Source organism: Euleptes europaea, chromosome 11 (assembly GCF_029931775.1).
Source record: "Euleptes europaea isolate rEulEur1 chromosome 11, rEulEur1.hap1, whole genome shotgun sequence".
Taxonomy (NCBI): Eukaryota; Metazoa; Chordata; class Lepidosauria; order Squamata; family Sphaerodactylidae; genus Euleptes; species Euleptes europaea.
In genome coordinates this window covers 75,796,286-75,814,516 of record NC_079322.1, presented here as the reverse complement: position 1 = coordinate 75,814,516, position 18,231 = coordinate 75,796,286, and the positions used below count along the sequence as shown (strand labels likewise).

The 18,231-nt window shown below is 44.5% G+C and overlaps 1 protein-coding gene across 1 annotated transcript in view; it reads left to right on the top strand.

Moving 5' to 3' along the window:
• OBSCN (obscurin, cytoskeletal calmodulin and titin-interacting RhoGEF) overlaps positions 1 to 18,231 on the top strand; it is a 224,709-nt gene that overhangs the window by 149,293 nt on the left and 57,185 nt on the right. The window contains exons 85-88 of the mRNA XM_056857144.1: positions 1,149 to 1,278; positions 2,090 to 2,195; positions 9,912 to 9,954; positions 14,366 to 15,734. Of these exons, the coding sequence (XP_056713122.1) occupies positions 1,149 to 1,278; positions 2,090 to 2,195; positions 9,912 to 9,954; positions 14,366 to 15,734 (1,648 nt within the window). The remainder of the gene's footprint in view (positions 1 to 1,148; positions 1,279 to 2,089; positions 2,196 to 9,911; positions 9,955 to 14,365; positions 15,735 to 18,231) is intronic.

The following is an 18,231-nucleotide window of genomic DNA, read 5'->3' as shown; positions in this document are numbered from 1 at the left end:
TTCAATCCCCGGCATCTCCAGTTAAAGGGACTAGGCAAGTAGGTGATGTGAAAGACCTCTGCCTGAGACCGTGGAGAGCTGTTGCTGGTCTGAGTAGACAATACTGACTTTGATGGACCAAGGGCCTGATTCAGTATAAGGTAGCTTCATGTGTTCATGTGTTCTCCCTTTGTTTTCTAGAATTTCAGCGACTGTTTCTTCAGATACACATATGTCCCTCTTACAAGTCCTCATGGGTGCTTGGACAGAGACATTTCTTAACACAAGCTCCATTGAGGAGATACTAGCAGTATTAAGAAACACTTTCATTCTTTTATCATAGTTCTGGCTTCCTTGAGGCATGTCACTTTACCCGCAGTCCATGGGATAAAACCCATTCACAGTAACCTCCGATCTTCTGACATCATTCTAATGAAGTGCATTTTCTGCCGACTCTGGCTGTTGTTCCCATTGAGAGAGAAAGTTGGTTCAATTTCCATTTATGCAGAGGGTTTGATGAAGAAGTCCCTGTTTCTGCTTCCTCTCCACCACTTTTAGGTCTTGGTGACTAGAGGGACAACATTCCTCATGGGCAATAAGAACATATTTCCCTTTAGTCACAATGGCTAGTAGCCACTGATGATGAAGAAGAGTTGGTTTTTATATGCCAACTTTCTCTATCAAACTGGCTTACAATCTCCTTCCCTTCCCCTCCCCTCAACAGACACCTTATGAGGTAGGTGGGGCTGAGAGAGCTCTAAGAGAGCTGTGACTGGCCCAAGGTCGCCCAGCTGGCTTTGTGTGTACGAGTGGGGAAACCAATCCAGTTCACCAGATTAGCGTCCGCCTCTCCATGGACTTCTCTTCCATGTATCTCTCTAACCCCCTTTTAAAGCTGTCTATGCCCATGCCCATCACTATATCCACTGTCAGTGAATCCCACAATTTACTCATTGAGTATATATTTCCTTTTTCTATCCGGACTCTACAACCCATCACCTTTATTGGTTGCTCCCGAATTTGTATATTATGGGAGAAGGGGAAGAAGTCCCCTCTATCCATTTTCTCCATTCCATGTATAATGTCATTTTCTTTACCCACAACCTGATCCTTGCCAATATATTTCACCTAGGACACCTCCATTCTCTCTTTCGTTCTTCCCCCATCAGGTGGTATAAAGATGGAAATCTGTTGACTGACCCAAATAAGCACCAGAGTTTCAGTGAGCAACGGAGTGGCGTGATTGTTCTGGTGATTAAAAATGCCTGTAAGGACGACATGGGATTCTACGAGTGCGAGGTGAGCAGGGATATTGTCAGGGATACTGATGTAGTGTCAAATTTTGTCTTCGATGGCAGAGAAGCATTACAGGCATACCTTGATATATTGTGCTTCACTTTATCGCACTTCGCAGATATTGCGTTTTTTACAAATTGAAGGTTTGTGGGAACCCTGCACTGAGCAAGTCTATCGGTGCCATTTTTCCAACAGCATGTACTCACTTCCTGTCTGTCACATTTTTAGCAATAAAGTATTTTTAATTAAGGCATGTACATTGTTTTTTTATACATAATGCTATTACACACTTAATAGACTACAGTATAGTGTAAACATAACTTTTACATGCACTGGGAAACCCAAAAATTCGTTTGACTCACTTTATTGCAATATTTGCTTTATCACAGTGGTCTGAAAATGACCCCTCAATATCTCTGAGGTATGCCTGTATACTCTGATGTGAGGGTGATCTGGCTGCAACATCTGTCACCCCATTGATCACCAGGGTTGATTTGGCTGATCTGGCTGGCTAGGCGGGTGTCCCCTCCCTCCCTCCCCACTCCATATGTGTTCCTCCTGAAGCTGCACACCCGGTGGAAAAGGATGACCATCCCAGATAGATGGAGTATACCATTCTTCAGTCAAGGGTATACAATAGCTGCCTGTATACTCCCCTGGAACGCTAGCTTTATGAACCTATGAAATGGCAGCAAAAATTCACACATATGCCGAAAAGTCACTGTTTGAGAGTGGCGGAAACGCAAGAAACAGTTTTCCTCTTTAGCCGGGGATCTTGATATATTTTTAACTAACGTTCCATGCTCCCCTTTAGCTGGTGAACAGACTAGGGACGGCAAAGAGCGGGGCTCAGCTTTACCACCAGAGCGCAGCTGCTTTGGCTCAAGAGAGGAGAGCGGATCAAGCCATTACAATTGAAGGTATGGCTGTTTATCTTCTCTGGAAGTATGTTGTTAAAATTACTGCTACTGTGAAGTCATCTCCTTAAGGGCTGGATACATTTGCTTCTTACCCCAGAAGCAATTATGTTCACGCCTGTCATCTGCATACTTGTCCGTACAAGAATGCGTTGCAGGTTTTTTGCAGATGCAAAGTCTGTCGATTTCCAAACTTCTTTGAGTGGGAGATTTTGCTGTCTTGGAAGCCTCAATACCTGAAGCCTTTTAGATGGTCGTGGGGACATGCCATGCTTTTTGATGAATTTGTAAGTGTGTCGTCGATTGTCATTGTAGAAAGGGCCAATAATAATCATAGCACAAGTGTTAAGAGGCATCCTCTTCGCAAAACAATGACAATCCCGTGCTCTGTTGCTTAGCCCAGGGGCGTCAAACTCATTTGTTACGAGGGTCGCATATGACATAAATGTCACTTGGTTTGGCCAGGCCATACCTCGTCAGCCCAGATCAGGACTGGGGGGTGTGCGGCTGCCTTGACTGGCTCGTGGGCTGGATAAGAGCTCTCAAGGGGCCAGATTTCCCCCCCCCCCGGGCCTTATGTTTGACGCCCCTGGCTTAGCCTGTTCATTCATATCAGCTTAGGGGTACCTCACAAGGCATCTGGTAGTTAGTCAGTGTCTTTCTTGCGTTGTCCAGTCCTATGGAAAATAGGCCACGGTAAAGGATAAGCAATAACAAATGACATGGCTCAGTAAGATGCCCGGAGATCCACGATCAGATTTTCTTCCAAAGCAGCTGCATGTATTTTTGCACACTCGCTTTGGATTCAGGTTGTGGTTTTTGCACAAGGGGGATTAAACCTTCTCTCCTCCCAAGAGAAATCACTCTCTGCCAAGCAGCTGTGAGCGCTGGTAAGGAAGGGGAGAAGCGAGTGGGCTTTTCTGCATTCTCATTTTCCTTGCTTCTAAGTTTTTGTTTCTTCGGGGGCGGGCGGGCGGGGGGAGGTCAGTTCTGCACGTGTTGCGGTCCCTCTAGTGGTTGATTTGATAACGCGCAGCATTATGTCCAGCAGGTTTTTAACGCCGAACTTAACGCTGGGTTAGATTGAATCGACCACTAGAGGGTGCAAAACACATACGGAACTGAAACACCTCCCCCCCACTCAAAAAACAGGAATTTAGAAGCCAGGAAAAGGAGAATGTGGAAAAGCCCAATAGTGGTAGTGATGGGATTTCTCTCAGGAAAATGGCATGGGGGAAAAATTAATCCCTCCCTGCCTCCTCATGGCTATTTTGAAGAAAATTAAAGCCCCCTGGAGTCCTGAATATGTTTCACCAGCATCTCATCTAGCCGTGTTCTCAAAATTTTATTTCTTAGCAAGGAATGTATGACTAGAATGCAGGGTGGCTAAATTCTTTTCGGGCCAAGGGCCAGGTTTACGTCTTGGCCGCTATTGGTGGGGGCTCTGAGCTCGAATCAGGCGCTTCCTATTTCTAGCACCAGATGTAGTCTTTCCTCTTAATGTCCCTTGAACTGTTACACAATTTCTTGGGAGAAATTGTGCCTGTCATGGCACTGTAGGCCAGCTGGCCAAGGATTGTGACAAATGATTAAGCCACTCGAGGGCTGGATGAAAAGCTCCTATTGTCAGGCTGCAACTCCCAGGTTGTCATTTGCCCACTTCTGCGCCAGATGTTCATCTTCGAATGTAGTTTGTTTGGCTCCTTTTTCTTGAATTCTCGGGTATGAAATCAGGTTTCAGCTGCTTTCTTTTGAGGCCATTTCCATGTCATTAAGCTTCCAGTTGAGAACGGGGAGCATTTGCTGCTACTAGTGGCACCAGGAAAGCATGGTGTTTAGCAGGGGTTCCCAACATGGTGCCTGTGGGGACCATGAAACCCACCAATGACCTGGTGTCCAGCCAGTGTTTTCAGAAAGTGGATGGAGTCAGGTGGGCCTCTTGCCCAGCATAGTTCTGTTAGACCACTGGAGATCTGATTGGCTGTGCAGATTAAAATAATGTAGCTTCTGTGGCAGCGTGGTATAGTGGTTAAGAGCAGTGGACTCTAATCTGGGGAATCGGGTTGGTTTCCCCACTCCTTCACATGAAGCCAGCTGGGTGACCTTGGGCTAGTCACAGTTCAAACTCTCTCAGCCTCACCTACCTCACAAGGTGTCTGTTGTGGGGAGAGGAAGGGAAAGGAGTTTGTAAACTGGTTTGATTCTCCTTAATAGGTAGAGAAAATAAGCATATAAAAACCAACTCTTCTTCTACCACCAGTGTTGGTTTTATTCTCTCTCTCAGTCCCCTTTCCCAGAGTATTTTTAAAATCACCCCTCTTCTCCCCTGCAGTTGGACTTTCTCTGGGTGTGTGTATGGCTCCGCCTTCCACGGCATCCATTTTGCTACTGCCCCCACCATGCTGTGTACAAATTCCAAAGGTGCCCCCAGTCTCAAAAAGTTTGGGAACTCCTGATGTGGAGAGACTATGCAATAATAATTAATATACAGCAGCTCGTTTGTTTCAGGCATTTCAAATGCTTCACGTACATTATGTTAGTGATCTCAACAATAACCTGGTAAGGTAGGCCAGTAAGATTATTGCTGAGGCGTGTGTGCGGAAGTTGAGAGATGGTTTGCTTGCCTTAAGCAAAGATGAGACTTGGACCATGATCCTAGCTCTCCATCTGGACAAGTGTAGCTGGGGCCGAGTGGTCAAAACCATGGTGCAGCCCATGATAGGAACAACACTGCCTGCTTTCCCCCTGAGCCCACCCACAACATTATGGAATATATACGTCAGCATAGTGTAGAGCCAGCATGGTGTAGTGGTTAAGAGTGGTGGTTTGGAGCGGTGGACTTAATCTGGAGAACCGGGTTTGATTCCCCGCTCCTCCACATGAGCAGCAGATGCTAATCTGGTGAACTGGGTTGGTTTCCCCACTCCTCCACATGAAGCCAGCTGGGTGACCTTTGGGCTAGTCACAGCTCTCTTAGAGCTCTCTCAGCCCCACTTCCCTCATAGGGTGTCTGTTGTGTGGAGGGGAAGGGAAGGTGATTGTAAGCTGATTTGATTCTCCCTTAAGTGGTAGAGAAAGTCGACATATAAAAACCAACTTCTTCTTCATAGTACCCTTCCTCAGCTCTTCCCAAGGTACCATGCACTTCTCAATCGGGCACTTGGCAGGCTTCCCATCTAGAAATGGCACATTAATTTATTTACAACATTTCTATCCCTCCTTTCTGCCAGGCCCCCGAGGCCAGCGTCTGAAGTTCGCCTGTCCTGAGAGCCAGGCTGTAGAGCTCCGGATTACTCCAGTCAGGCCTGATTCAGATGCAGACATGCATTTAAAAAGCCTTAGGTGTCTGGTGAGCTTTCTGAAAGCGGATCATTAATCTCCTAGCAAGAGGTACACCTCAACAACCTTCTAGATTCATTTTAGATAAAGCACACCAATAAAACTATTACTAAAGAATCCTTGCTTCCATTTCATCTTTCTGTTAAAACATAACTACTTGCATCTTTAACATTAACTAATTGAGTAGGTGGAGGTACTTTGTCTGTGGTCACTCTGTTGTGCCGCTTTCGTTATCCATACAAGGGCCATACAGTTTATGATCAGAGTGACGTTTGATTTGTCAGCTTAGTAATCCTTTCTTTATGCAAAGGCTAAGGACATATTTAGAGTTCTCTTTAGCCAGGATGTTAAAAGATGAATCTTTTGTAGCTGAACTCTTTTATCAGCTTCACTGTTCAGGATTGTTAATCCAGACTAAATACCATTGTTCATTTCAAAATAAATGGATCGAAAGACGGTTTCACAGAGAAATGACTTTGTTTTCCAGTGATAATTATTAGGGTATAATAATGACTTTATGGTTTAGATTTGTTGTAAAATTCATAAATGCATTTTGGGAAGTGTTTTCTATCCCTTATCGAATAGGCTTCAGTTGAATTGATTTGGACACTCCTTTCTCAAAGTATCATAATTGACAGCTTGTTTTCTTGGAAATCTGTGAATCTGTTAGTTTTCTTGACAAAACCGACTGAATAAATGTACCATGAAAATAACCATTTGCTTCTCAAGGGGATCGTCAAGATTTATAATAAAGTCTTCTGGAAGCCACCTTCTGCGCGTTTTATTTTCCTTCATACACACCCATCATATCTCCCTGCATTGCGCGGCCGGCCAGCTTAACCCATTAACAGCGGAGAGGGCCTGTAGCAGAGAAACCGTGGCTAGCCTTTTGACTTAACAGCTTTTAACCTGCTCATCAGGATTCCCTGCTTTGCAAAGCTAAATGCTGCTAAAACGCAACAATTTTGAAGGTGGTTCTAAAAAGATCCTAAGCCAAAGGAGTCTGTTAATTTAGACTAGTTTACAGTTGTTCTGTCTGAAAACAAGAGGAGTTCAAGGCCGCCGTTTCTTGCAAGGTATAACCCAAAAGGCTACCTGAATTGCCTCTTCTGGAGGAACAACATGAGGGGGACTTGGGCATCTTTAGTGAAAATTCGGTACCTGATGCAACCCTTTAGTCACATTTTAGATGCAAGTCAAGCCAAAACAGGTCTGTGGATAGCCTGATTTATATTAGCCCAATTGGCAATGAGAGTTGTCGTCTGGGCATTTTGTAGTCAGTTGTACTGACGTCATGCACAACATGGAGACAGACCGAAGCACCCATATTTCAGGTGATTTGGAGGGTTCATTTCTTGCCCCCAATTGCTTGTGAAGCTCTCTTTTATGTGATGCTTTTGAAACGCCCGGCGGTTCCCACAGGACACTCCTATGTTTTGCAAAGAAACACAAAGTACTCTGAATGTATAATATACATGTTTGGCATACAGACCTGTGATCTGCCAACAGTCAGCTGCTTATCGGTGTATCTGGAAGCTGCTTGATAGCACACAAGATATTCATATGTGCTTTGCAAATATAGGCATGAGTCCTGGGGCTGTCATCCAGATATTTTAAACTTGTGACAGGAGAAATGCCTGGAAGAGATTATTTAAGACATAATGTTAAGAAACAGATTATTTCCCCTTAGGACTTACTAACTCATTAAGTACAGTGTGGTGTCATGCTTTGCTTATACCATACACGTTTTGAAATCCAAGATAAAGGAATGGATGACCTTTCAGGTTTCAAAAAAGAGCATCCGCCCATAATTGGATTTTGAGTACTTTTGAGTACAGGATTTAAGTACTTCTAGAGCAATGGTTTCAAGTGGGTAGCGGTGTTAGTTTGCAATAGTAGAACAAACTCTGAGTCAAGTCGCACCTTAAATAATGAAATTTACCAGGGTATAAACTTGAAGTGATCACCGACTCACAAACGCTTAAGCTCTGGTCAAACGTGTGGATCTTTAAGGTGTTACTGGACTCAACGTTTGTTCTTCAGAGAAAAAGACTTCCACCCTGCAAAAAGAGAGACTGTAATAGAGGAGACAGATTGCTAGAAACCAGTACCAAGAAGGAGTAAGAGTCTTGGTCTTATTTTCTTATATAAACCACACACACCCCTGAATTTTTTGGTAAAACATTTTTATCTGTGAGGTATACTTCCCCTGAAGTTGATACTGACTCCACTCCAGTGTAAACGGTTTGATCTCACCCCTTAATATGTTGTTTCAATGACCCTCACTCTCGATATCTCAGTATCGTCTCTTTGGGTTGGATCCATCAGAAGAGTTCACAGAACCCATTGGCAATATGGGTCGTTCCCCACATTTCCCTACCTCACTCAGCCTGCTGTCTGTCCTGAAACTCCTCTCTAAGGATTGGAAGCGCCTCACAAGAAAAAATGTGCCACATGAATAAGGGAGGTGTGACTGCAACAATGAGGAGGAAACCAGTAAAATTACTTCATGCACCCTCATCGCTTTAGCATGAGGAAATCAGCAATATTACCTCAGGAAATCAGCAATATTACCTCATACACCCTCATCGATTCAGCATTCAGTCCTGTGTGCATTTTGCTTACAAAGACCTCCCGGCCCTCAGCAAGGAGTTTCAGGACAAACGGGCGGTTGCTTGGGGAAGGTGGAGAAAGATCCCCTCCGCCATCCGCTTTCAGAAACTCTTCTGATGGATTTGCTCAAAGAGGAGCAGCTGTTAGGATTTTGTTTCCCTGCCCTGTTCAAAATGCAAAGATGACCCAGGGCCAAACCCGATGTACAGCCCACAGTTGCTGTAATTGGTGCTTCCAGGCATTTGTTTTTTAAAAAATGGCAGGGACCTCATACTATTTCCCCCCATGGCATTTCCTCAACATGAAATGGCCCCGCAGAGCTGCTGTTAGCCCCACTTTATGTTGCCTGCATGTTTTCTCCAAGGTGGCAAATAAAGCTCTGGAGGGCCGTTTGAAATCCAGCATGGTGTAGTGGTTAAGAGCGGTTGACTCTAATCTGGTGAACCAGGTTGGTTTCCCCACTCCTCCACATGAAGCCTGCTGGGTGACCTTGAGCTAGGCACAGCTCTCTCCGAACTCTCTCAGCCTCACCTACCTCACAGGGTGTCTATTGTGGGGAGGGGAAGGGAGGCGATTGTAAGCCAGTTTGAGACTCCTTAAAAGGTAGAGAATATCGGGGTATAAAAACGAACTCTTCTTCTTCTGCATTTCTGGTCACGAAAATGGCACCGGAAGGAAGTGTTAACCTCCCTCCCTAGTGTGAATCTGAATCAGGTATCTAAAAAGAAAAAAAAGGTTTGAGAGCTTTGGTCCTGGAACTTCCACCATCATAGTAGGTTTTGGCCTTCAAGTCATGGCTGGAGGTAGACATACCCATCTTTACCATTACTGCTTATAGTCATGCCACCCAAAACTATTTGGTGGTGAACTAGCCTTAGGCTGTGATCCACAAACCAGTTAAGCTATCCTACACATGAAGCTGCCTTATACTGAATCAGACCCTTGGTCCATCAAAGTCAGTATTGTCTACTCAGACCGGCAGTGGCTCTCCAGGGTCTCAGGCAGAGGACTTTCACATCACCTACTTGCCTGGTCCCTTTAACTGGAGATGCCAGGGATTGAACCTGGGATCTTCTGCATGCCAAGCTGATCTCTACCACTGAGCCACAGCCCCTCCCTACTTACACATCGATTGCCTAACTGCCCCATAGCAGCCCTCACCCTTCGATTGCCTAACTGCCCCTTCTCCGCACTGGAAGAGAAGTCCCAGCATGAGGGGTGAGGTTGAAGGAATAGGAACTGGCATCATTGTTTATGTATAACCCGTTAACACTGCCAGCACAGATGAGAGGGAGGACACCTTGGCCATCTTCTGGGCATGAAGTATGGGTCACTGGGTGTGTGTGGGGGGGAGGCAGTTGTGAAGTTCCTGCATTGTGCAGGGGGTTGGACTAGATGACCCTGGTGGTCCCTTCCAACTCTATGATTCTAGATGATCCGGCTAGAGTCTGCCGTGAATTGCTGCTATGTGCCATTAACACTAGGGGCATTGGTCCCGGTGTAAACGCATTGCCAGTTTCAGTGATCTGTAGATCTGATTGTCCAAATTCTCCAGTATAGCACCTAGAGACACCAGTTATAACACTTGAAATAACCACAGCAAGCAATGATGGGATGGTGTATGCTTTGTTTTTTGTTTTTTTAAATTATAATTCTTTTCAATCAAGGGTGTTTTTTTCCTTCTTGATTCGCTTAACAAGGTTAATGTGATCGTTTCAGCTTTTGCCTCTCTTTAACCCCATGCTGTTCATACTGTTTTCTTTGTAGTCACTGAACAAGAGACTAAGGTCCCCAAGAAAACCATCATCATGTAAGTGCTGATATTTTCTTTAACATTCGTGTTCTGACGTCGCTGCCTCTGCATGAACCAATAACAAGCCTGTGTTTATTGGCCATGCGAGTGTGTCTCTTCCCATCCCATCAGAATCTTGTGGTATTTTTGTGTTATGGGAAAAGAGAGAAGTAGGTTGCCAGTTAGCCCACAAACCTGTAGCCGCCCCTCATTTTACGTGCAACAGGACCAACCCGTAGCCACGGTGTTGGGCTAATTCTTGCACAGCAACAGGCGTTGAGCAGGCTCAGATCCATCAGGAATAACAATCTTTTATCTTTGAACACCACAACTTCAAAAGATGTGCTTATGCATACTAACGAGCCTCTTAACTTGCAATTCTTCCCTCTTCAATTTTTCTCTGCTACTGTCGGCATCGCCAAGAAACGGTTTGATGGAGAACTTGGTGAAGCTCATCAACACGGCCTAGCTTTCACTCTTGAAACATTGTGCTGAATTTTCAGGAGCGAACACATTTATCTTAAAAAGGGGTGTCGGCGTAGGGCCCTGATAGTTCGCTACCTCTCCTTGCTTGCTTGTGCCTGTTTGTAGCCCTGCTAGCTGTTGCTTCGGTGATGTTTTCCAAATAATTGTCCTTCAGGCTACATTATCTCAACTCATCAGGGATCACATTGTTGACATGAAGATGTGATGGCACAGTATAGCCTGTCAGGTTAAGCAATGGAGCAGTGTAACCGTTGACAAGAAAAGCGCTCACGCTGCCTTCTGAATGGAAGGGGGAGGCAGGAACATGTCAGCCTCACTGCTGGGAGGGGGTGTGTGTGTTAAGTGCCGTCAAGTCGCTTCCGACTCATGGCGATCCTATGAATGAAAGTCCTCCAAAATGTCCTATCTTTGACAGCCTTGCTCAAATCTTGCAAATTGAAGGCTGTGGCTTCCTTTATTGAGTCAATCCATCTCTTGTTGGGTCTTCCTCTTTTCCTGCTGCCCTCAACTTTTCCTAGCATCACTGTCTTTTCCAGTGACTCTTGTCGTATCATGGCATGACCAAAATACGCTAGCTTCTGTTTAGTCATTTTAGCTTCTAGGGTCAGTTCAGGCTTGATTTGATCTATAACCCATTGTCGTGGTACAGGCGAGGAGCGAGGGCTGTAAGCGTAGTCTGGGGAACAGTCCAAGGTCATTCACAGTGAAGGCAGAGTCCGAGATATCAATACAGGCAAGGGAAGTCCAAGGCGTTAGTCAGAGTCAGTCCAAGAAGTCAGGATACCAGGAATCCAAAGGATAGCAGGGAAACAAGGCAGGTACTCAAGGAGGTTGGTGACAAGTTGCTTGCACCACAGCCAAGCCTAAGTGATGGCTTAAATCCCTTCCCCTGCTGCTGTAGCAGCCAGCTGATGCTGATGAGGCTGAGTTCACAGGTGGTGCTTCAGCCCTGCTCTTCCTCATCACTGCTACTGGGGAGGTTCCTCTATAAAGCCTTCAGCCTAGCACTCTGCCATCTCTGCTGCATTGCCAGACGGACCTGTTTTCTTCTCTGCTCCAGCGGCCCTGGTGAGGCCTCTGGAGACACTGCATGTTGCAAGGTGTCAGGTCCAACTGGAGACCTTGAGCTGGCAGGCTGCAGACATGGTGAGTCATTTGCTGACTTTGGCTGATCCTCTATTCTGGTCTCTACTTCCTCTTCATCGGAGGAGGTCTCTGCAGGCTGACTCTCTGCAGGCTGACTCATGACACCCATTGATTTGTTTTTTTGGCAGTCCACAGAATCCATAACATTCTCCTCCAACACCACATTTCAAAGGAATCTATTTTCTTCCTATCAGTTTTCTTCACTGTCTGGCTTTCACACCCATACATAGTAATAGAGAATACGATGGCATGAATTAATCTAGTCTTGGTGACCAGTGACGCATCCTTACACTTCAAAATATTTTCTAGCTCCTTCATGGCTGCCCTTCCCAGTGTCAATCTCCTTCTGATTTCTTGGCTGCAGTGTCCCTTTTGGTTGATGGTGGAGCCCGGATAACCCACAAGAACCAATTTCAATTTCCTCATTGTCAATCTTAAAGTTGTGTAATTCTCCTGTAGTCATTACTTTTGTTTTCTTGATGTTCAGCTGTAGTCCTGCTTTGGCACTTTCTCTTTTAACTTTCAGCAGTAGTCGTTTCAAATCTTCACTATTTTCTCCCAATAATGTAGTGTCATCGGCATATCTCAAATTATTAATGTTCCTCCCTCCAATTTTCACTCCACCTTCATCTAAATCTAATCCAGCTTTCCTAATTATATGTCCTGCATATAGATTGAAGAGATAGGGAGATAAAATACATCCTTGTCTGACACCTTTGCCAATTGGAAACCATTCCGTTTCTCCATATTCTGTTCTAACTGTGGCCTCTTGTCCAGAGTACAGGTTGCACATCAAAACGATCAGATGTAGTGGCACACCCATTTCCTTTAAAACCAGCCGTAGCTTTTCATGATCCACACAGTCAAAAGCTTTGCTGTAATCTATGAAACACAAGCTGATTTTCTTCTGAAATTCTCTCGTATGCTCCAGTAACCAGCTTATATTTGCAATATGATCTCTAGTGCCTCTTCCTTTTCTGAAACCAGTTTGAATATCAGGCATTTCTCGTTCCTGCTGAGGGTACCTGTCAAACACTCCTGTTGCTGGTAGTTTCATTTTGTGTGGCAAGGCAGAGAGTGTATTGCTTGGCTGACAGCAGTGGGCTGATGTGTTTCTGCCAGCGTGGTGTAGTGGTTAAGAGCGGTGGACTCTAATCTGGAGAACCGGGCTCAATTCTCCACTCCTCCACATGAGTGGCGGACTCTAATCTGGTGAACGGGGTTGGTTTCTCCACTCCTACACAGAGGAGGGAGGCCAGCTAAGATGGAAAACCATTGCTGCCCTCAACCATAGTCCTGGCAGAACAATCCAGTCTTACAGACACTGTGGAACTGTAATGAATCCCGCAGGGCCCTGGTCTCATTTGAGAGGGAGTTCCACCAGGCTGGTGCCGGAGCTGGAAAAAAACCCTGGCCCTGGTTGAGGACAGATGGACATTACTTGAGGCAACCAATACGTTTATACCCCACCTCTCTCCCCACTGAGGACCCAAAACCGCTTTAAACAATAACCTCAGATTTCAGCAGTTTTAACACTGATTCTAAAATCAACCTTCAGCATTTGCTTTCATAACCAAGTGATTAGGGGTTCTTCTGCATAGGTGACATACGTCATTTTCAATCTTTAACAATGGGGGCTGATAACTCTAGAAATTTACAGACAAATGTATGGGAACAGACAGTAGGGCCCCACAAAATGAGATGATGTTCAAGTAATGTCCAAGGCAGCAGTGTCAGGAATGAATCTTTTCCATCACCCTCATAATATTTACGAAATGCAAAGATAAGTTCCAGAGAGAATACTTCTAGCTTGGCACAATCAGTTTTCATTGTTTCAGTCTTTTGCTCTGTAATGGGCATGACTTACTTTTTGCTACTGTTTTCTAACCAAGCTGTGTTTTGCAGTCTTGCTTGCTTGTTCCCATACACGAATGACATCTTGCTAAATAAAAAACAGTTTAAATAATGAAAATATGCAACATTATCATTCAGAACTTCTTTATGGAGTTTAAATTAGGTAACGCTTCTGAATGTAAGCAATCTAGGAGTGAAAAAAAATCTTTGAAACACTTAAAGTTGCTTTATACTGAATCAGACCCTTGGTCCATCAAAGTCAGTATCATCTACTCAGACGGACATCGGCTCTCCAGGGTCTCAGGCAGGGGTCTTTCACATCACCTACTTGCCTGGTCCCTTTAACTGGAGATGCCAGGAACTGAACCTGGGACCTTCTGCATGCCGAGCAGATGTTCTACCACTGAGCCACAGCCTCTCCCAGAAACACAGTGATATTAGTCATTTATTAAACATCGTAAAATATTACTAATAACCAACTGTTAATTCTAAGTTGTTCTGTTGAGCCCTATTATATTTTTTCCCAACTAAAAAGTACGCCCAAAAGGCACAGCGAGTCTGCATGAGATGTGAGGGATGATCGTGTTACTTGACCCCAAAGTTTTGAAGCCACTGTTAGAGTGGGCAGCTCAAAGAATTAAACTGAGAAGGATTCGGACCATGTTTATCCATTCTGAACAACTCATAGAGAGCTGGGATACATTGAATAGGATCCTAGCCCAACAGAGGATAATTTCTGAACCTGAGATGGGTGTGGGGGCGTATATTATTGCATGCCCCTTTGAAGTATCAGGGTTCACACAATGCTGCGGTGCTCACACAACTAACACGATTGCAGTGCCTTTGCCGCATGTGATGGTGTGTGGACCTCCAAAGGGTGGGAAAGGGGAGAGCTCATTTCTCTCCATGCAACAACACAATTTCCAACGTTTTCCATCGTCAGAGAGGAAACGATAACAACGGTGGTGAAGACCCCCAGGGTAAAGCGAAGGATCTCTCCTGCCCGCCCGCCTTCGAGCTATTCCCCTTCACGTTCCTCGAGATCAGAGTTTTCGACTCCTGAGCCAGTTTATATGACCAAAGTCAGGCAGCCTCTTCACCGACATGACATTGAAGCCATGCAAAGAGCAGCCATTCCCACTCTTTTTGTGACGGAGGCAGAAGAAAGGAAAGGAGCGTCAGTCAGAAGTAGCACCGTAGAAACCATCGCGGAAGAGCAGAAACCCAAATGGGTTGAGGTGGAGGAAATAATTCAATTTAACGTGAAGAAGTCAGCTCAGACTTCAAGGAAAAGAGGAGCTTCTCCTGTGAGACTGGAAAAAGATGAATCAAGTTTTATTTGGTCTGGCTCCAGACCCAGGCGTTCCCCTGAAGATGACCCAAACACAAATAATTCCAACAATAAATTGGTGGAGCAAGACAAGTCTTCCCTACCCTCTGATGTTGAAACATCTGGAGCTGAAGACAAGGGGATATTAACCAGTGATGAAAATGTAAGTTCCAAACATAGGTCTGAGCAAGAAGGAAAGAACTGCCCACGTGAGTCAGTCAGTATGACTGATTCCCCAGCTGCTTCTCATATGGTCAGTTTTGTCGACGAACAAGCTGAGACAACTGATCCGGGCAAGGATTCCCATCGAGATGCAGAGGTTAAAGATGCTGCTGCTAATTTTGAAACAATGTGGGCTGCCCAAGAGAGACCATCAAGTCCCGCACCAGACAAAGACCTTCCAGAAGAAGAAAACATCATAATCGATGAGCCCGAAGAGGCAGAGTTTGTTGACCTTAGCAACCGAGATCACAAAATCCTGACCCGAAATGGAAAAGCATTGACTTTGGAGGACCTTGAAGATTATGTCCCTGAAGAAGGGGAGACCTACCGATGTGGAAATCCAAACTATGAAGACAAGCCTTGCGAAATAGCTGTGCTTCAAACTGAAATCAACAAGCCCACCATTGGGAAGCCTGTCTTACTCAATGTGGGCCGGCCTGTGGTTCCTAAGACGAAGCAAACCTTTTTTAGCCAGTTCGAAGGGCATCATCCAAGCGGCGTCTTCATGTCGGCATCCAGAGTGACCGGAATGCAGTCCAGTGGTCCATCCAACATTTCTTTCCATGTCAGTGAGACCCTCACTGAGGCAGTGGCGACACCTGCATCACATACGACAGCTGCGGGAGCTTCAGCCGAATCTCCATTCAAAATGGCACCATCTTTCTGTACCGAAGTCCAGCTGTCTGCAGATAATGGACAATCTAGCTTCAAAACAGAAGTTTCTACAAGAACCCTCAGCTATGGCACTGTTGGGGAACCGGTAACGCTGTGTATCAAGAAGGAAGACCCCTCCCAAAGCTAAGCAGGGAACCAGTTTGGTTTCTACTACCACATATAAACTTTGCCATAAACCACAAGAAACGACACCAAGAAAACCATGATGGGAATAATAAAGAACCTAAAAGAAAACTCTCCCAAGGAAAATACTGTAAAGCATGAAATGTGGAACTTTTCCATTCTTAAAAGGGAACACTTCTGTCAATTCAGGACATATCATTTAATCTTTGATTGTGACTGAAAGCTAAAAAGACAACACCATTCCATAGCGAAACAGTAAGGAGCAGGTAGTATAGACCTAGGGCATAATTAGCGAGGAGATCTAAATAGGTCTCATTCTAAATATATATATGTATACATTATTTCAAGTTGCCAGACTCCTTAAATTATCCTTGCAGTATCACGATTTGGCAGTTCCTCCCGGCAACCGAAGGAAGGCTGAGTGTTTCTATCTGTTTCTAGTTCGTATTGTGCACGCCATAACTGTGGAAAAAAGTGGCTGAGCTGAAACTTTTAAAGAACAATGTAATGACCATAAACTGCTTCTGCACATTTAAATGTGCTTTTTAAAAAAAATGACTTATTTTAACTTTTAAATGGCGGACAGCACAGCTGTTTGCTGTTTGCCTACTTTGCGGAATATACAACTTGTATAATAGTTCATCTCCTTGCGGTTCAGTTAAACTCAGGTCTTTTATGCATGGCTGTTTTCCTCTCCATCTCTCCTCCTATGACTTTGGGTCTTTATGTTGATTATGCATGCCATTTCCGACCGTCAGAGGTCGCCTCGCTCTCCCCCTGCGTTTCCCTGTATTTTGCCTGCATTTTCAGAGATCTGTTTTATTTCAAATTTGAAAACGCAGGCAAAGCACAGGGAAACATGGGGAGGGGAGAGCGAGGTGACCTCTGACGGTCGGAAACGGCATGCATAATTCAAACAAAGACCCACAGTTGCCGGAGGGGTAATGGCGCGTGAAACAGTCATGCATACAAGACCTTAGACCATATCTGAAGAAACTGCCCAGACTTTGCTCTGCTCAACTTCAGGGGTGAACTTGAATTGCCACAGTGGGATCCACAAATTGCTTAAGGCTGCAACTTTGTACTGAATTTCATTTTACTCCATTAACTTGGGTCATATTGAAGACAGACCAAGTGCAAACGTCCCCTGTTTCAACAGTTTGTGGATTGCGCTTTGTTTTTTTAACACCTGTAAAGCTGGCTTAATGTCTTTGCATTACAGATATAATATAATTTTTCTTGTTGGGAGGGGGTTGGCACAGCAGTACTCCCTAGTATAAGCATTTAACCTTGCAATCATACCATGCCTATACATTCATCCTTTATTAAAATGGTGGTTGTCTTTTAAGGTATCCATATGTTTGTTTTAACATATACCTAAAGTGGATGCCTTACCACTCAAGAAGCACACACTGACATTGCCTATTTAAAAAATAGACAATGAATAGGCTTCTCCTAAAATACCACCCATTAGAGGAATGGGTTGCTTCCTCCTCTTTTGGTCCCTTTCATATGAGAGCCGATGCGGTGTAGTGGTTAAGAGCGGAGGAATTGGGTTTGATTCCCCACTCCTCCATCTGAAGCCTGCTGGGTGACCTTGGGCTAGTCACAGTTCTTTCAGAACTCTCAGCCCCACCCAGCTCACAAGGTGTCTGTTGTGGGGAGGGGAAGGGAAGGTGATTGTAAGTCGGTTTGAGACTCCTTAAAGGGAAAGAAAATTGGGGTATAAAAACCAGCTTTTCTTTTTCTTCTCTTCAATGTACTTTGACTTCTGAAGGCCAACAGATTTTTTTAAGGTTTCACATTCCTTAAAGATAAAATGGTGTCCTCTCACAGTTAATAAAGCCTTACTTCAGGTTTTCCAAAGCCCGTTTTGATCTTTTTTGTTGTGGTGGTTGCTGCACTTTATCCTTTAGGTGTGTGAAACATTTTTAAAAAAGAATGTGTTTGCTGTCAGAAGCCACAGCAAGTTTAAAGAGTCTGTAGGAAAGGGACTTTAGACATGGCAAATAGCATTGATGAATTTGCTCAAGAAGTTTGCAGAGGAAAAGTATTTATTTGCTCCTGTAGAAGTCCTGATCTGTTATTAACCAACATTGCTATGGACTCATTTAAATGATTTCAAAAGGTTTCTAATCTGGTAGCTCAACCTTACCAAAGTCAAAAGTGTTAATCATGTTAAATGACATGGAGTTAAAATGAACGAATTAAAGTGATTTTATGCTATGGCAGCTCACTTGCTGCCCATCTTATAAAAATATTGATAAGTTGCTTTTACTGGTATGTGGTGGACTTTGCTTCCAAACGTTCCCCAATCGGATACCAAGCAAAGGTTATCTAGGCTTCCTTCCTGTGGGTTTGATTTTTTTTTTAAGTCTATGGGAGGAAGACAGGTAGCTTCACAAACATCATTAGACAATTTTCATCTCAAAAACGGCATGGCTAATTTAAAATCCCAA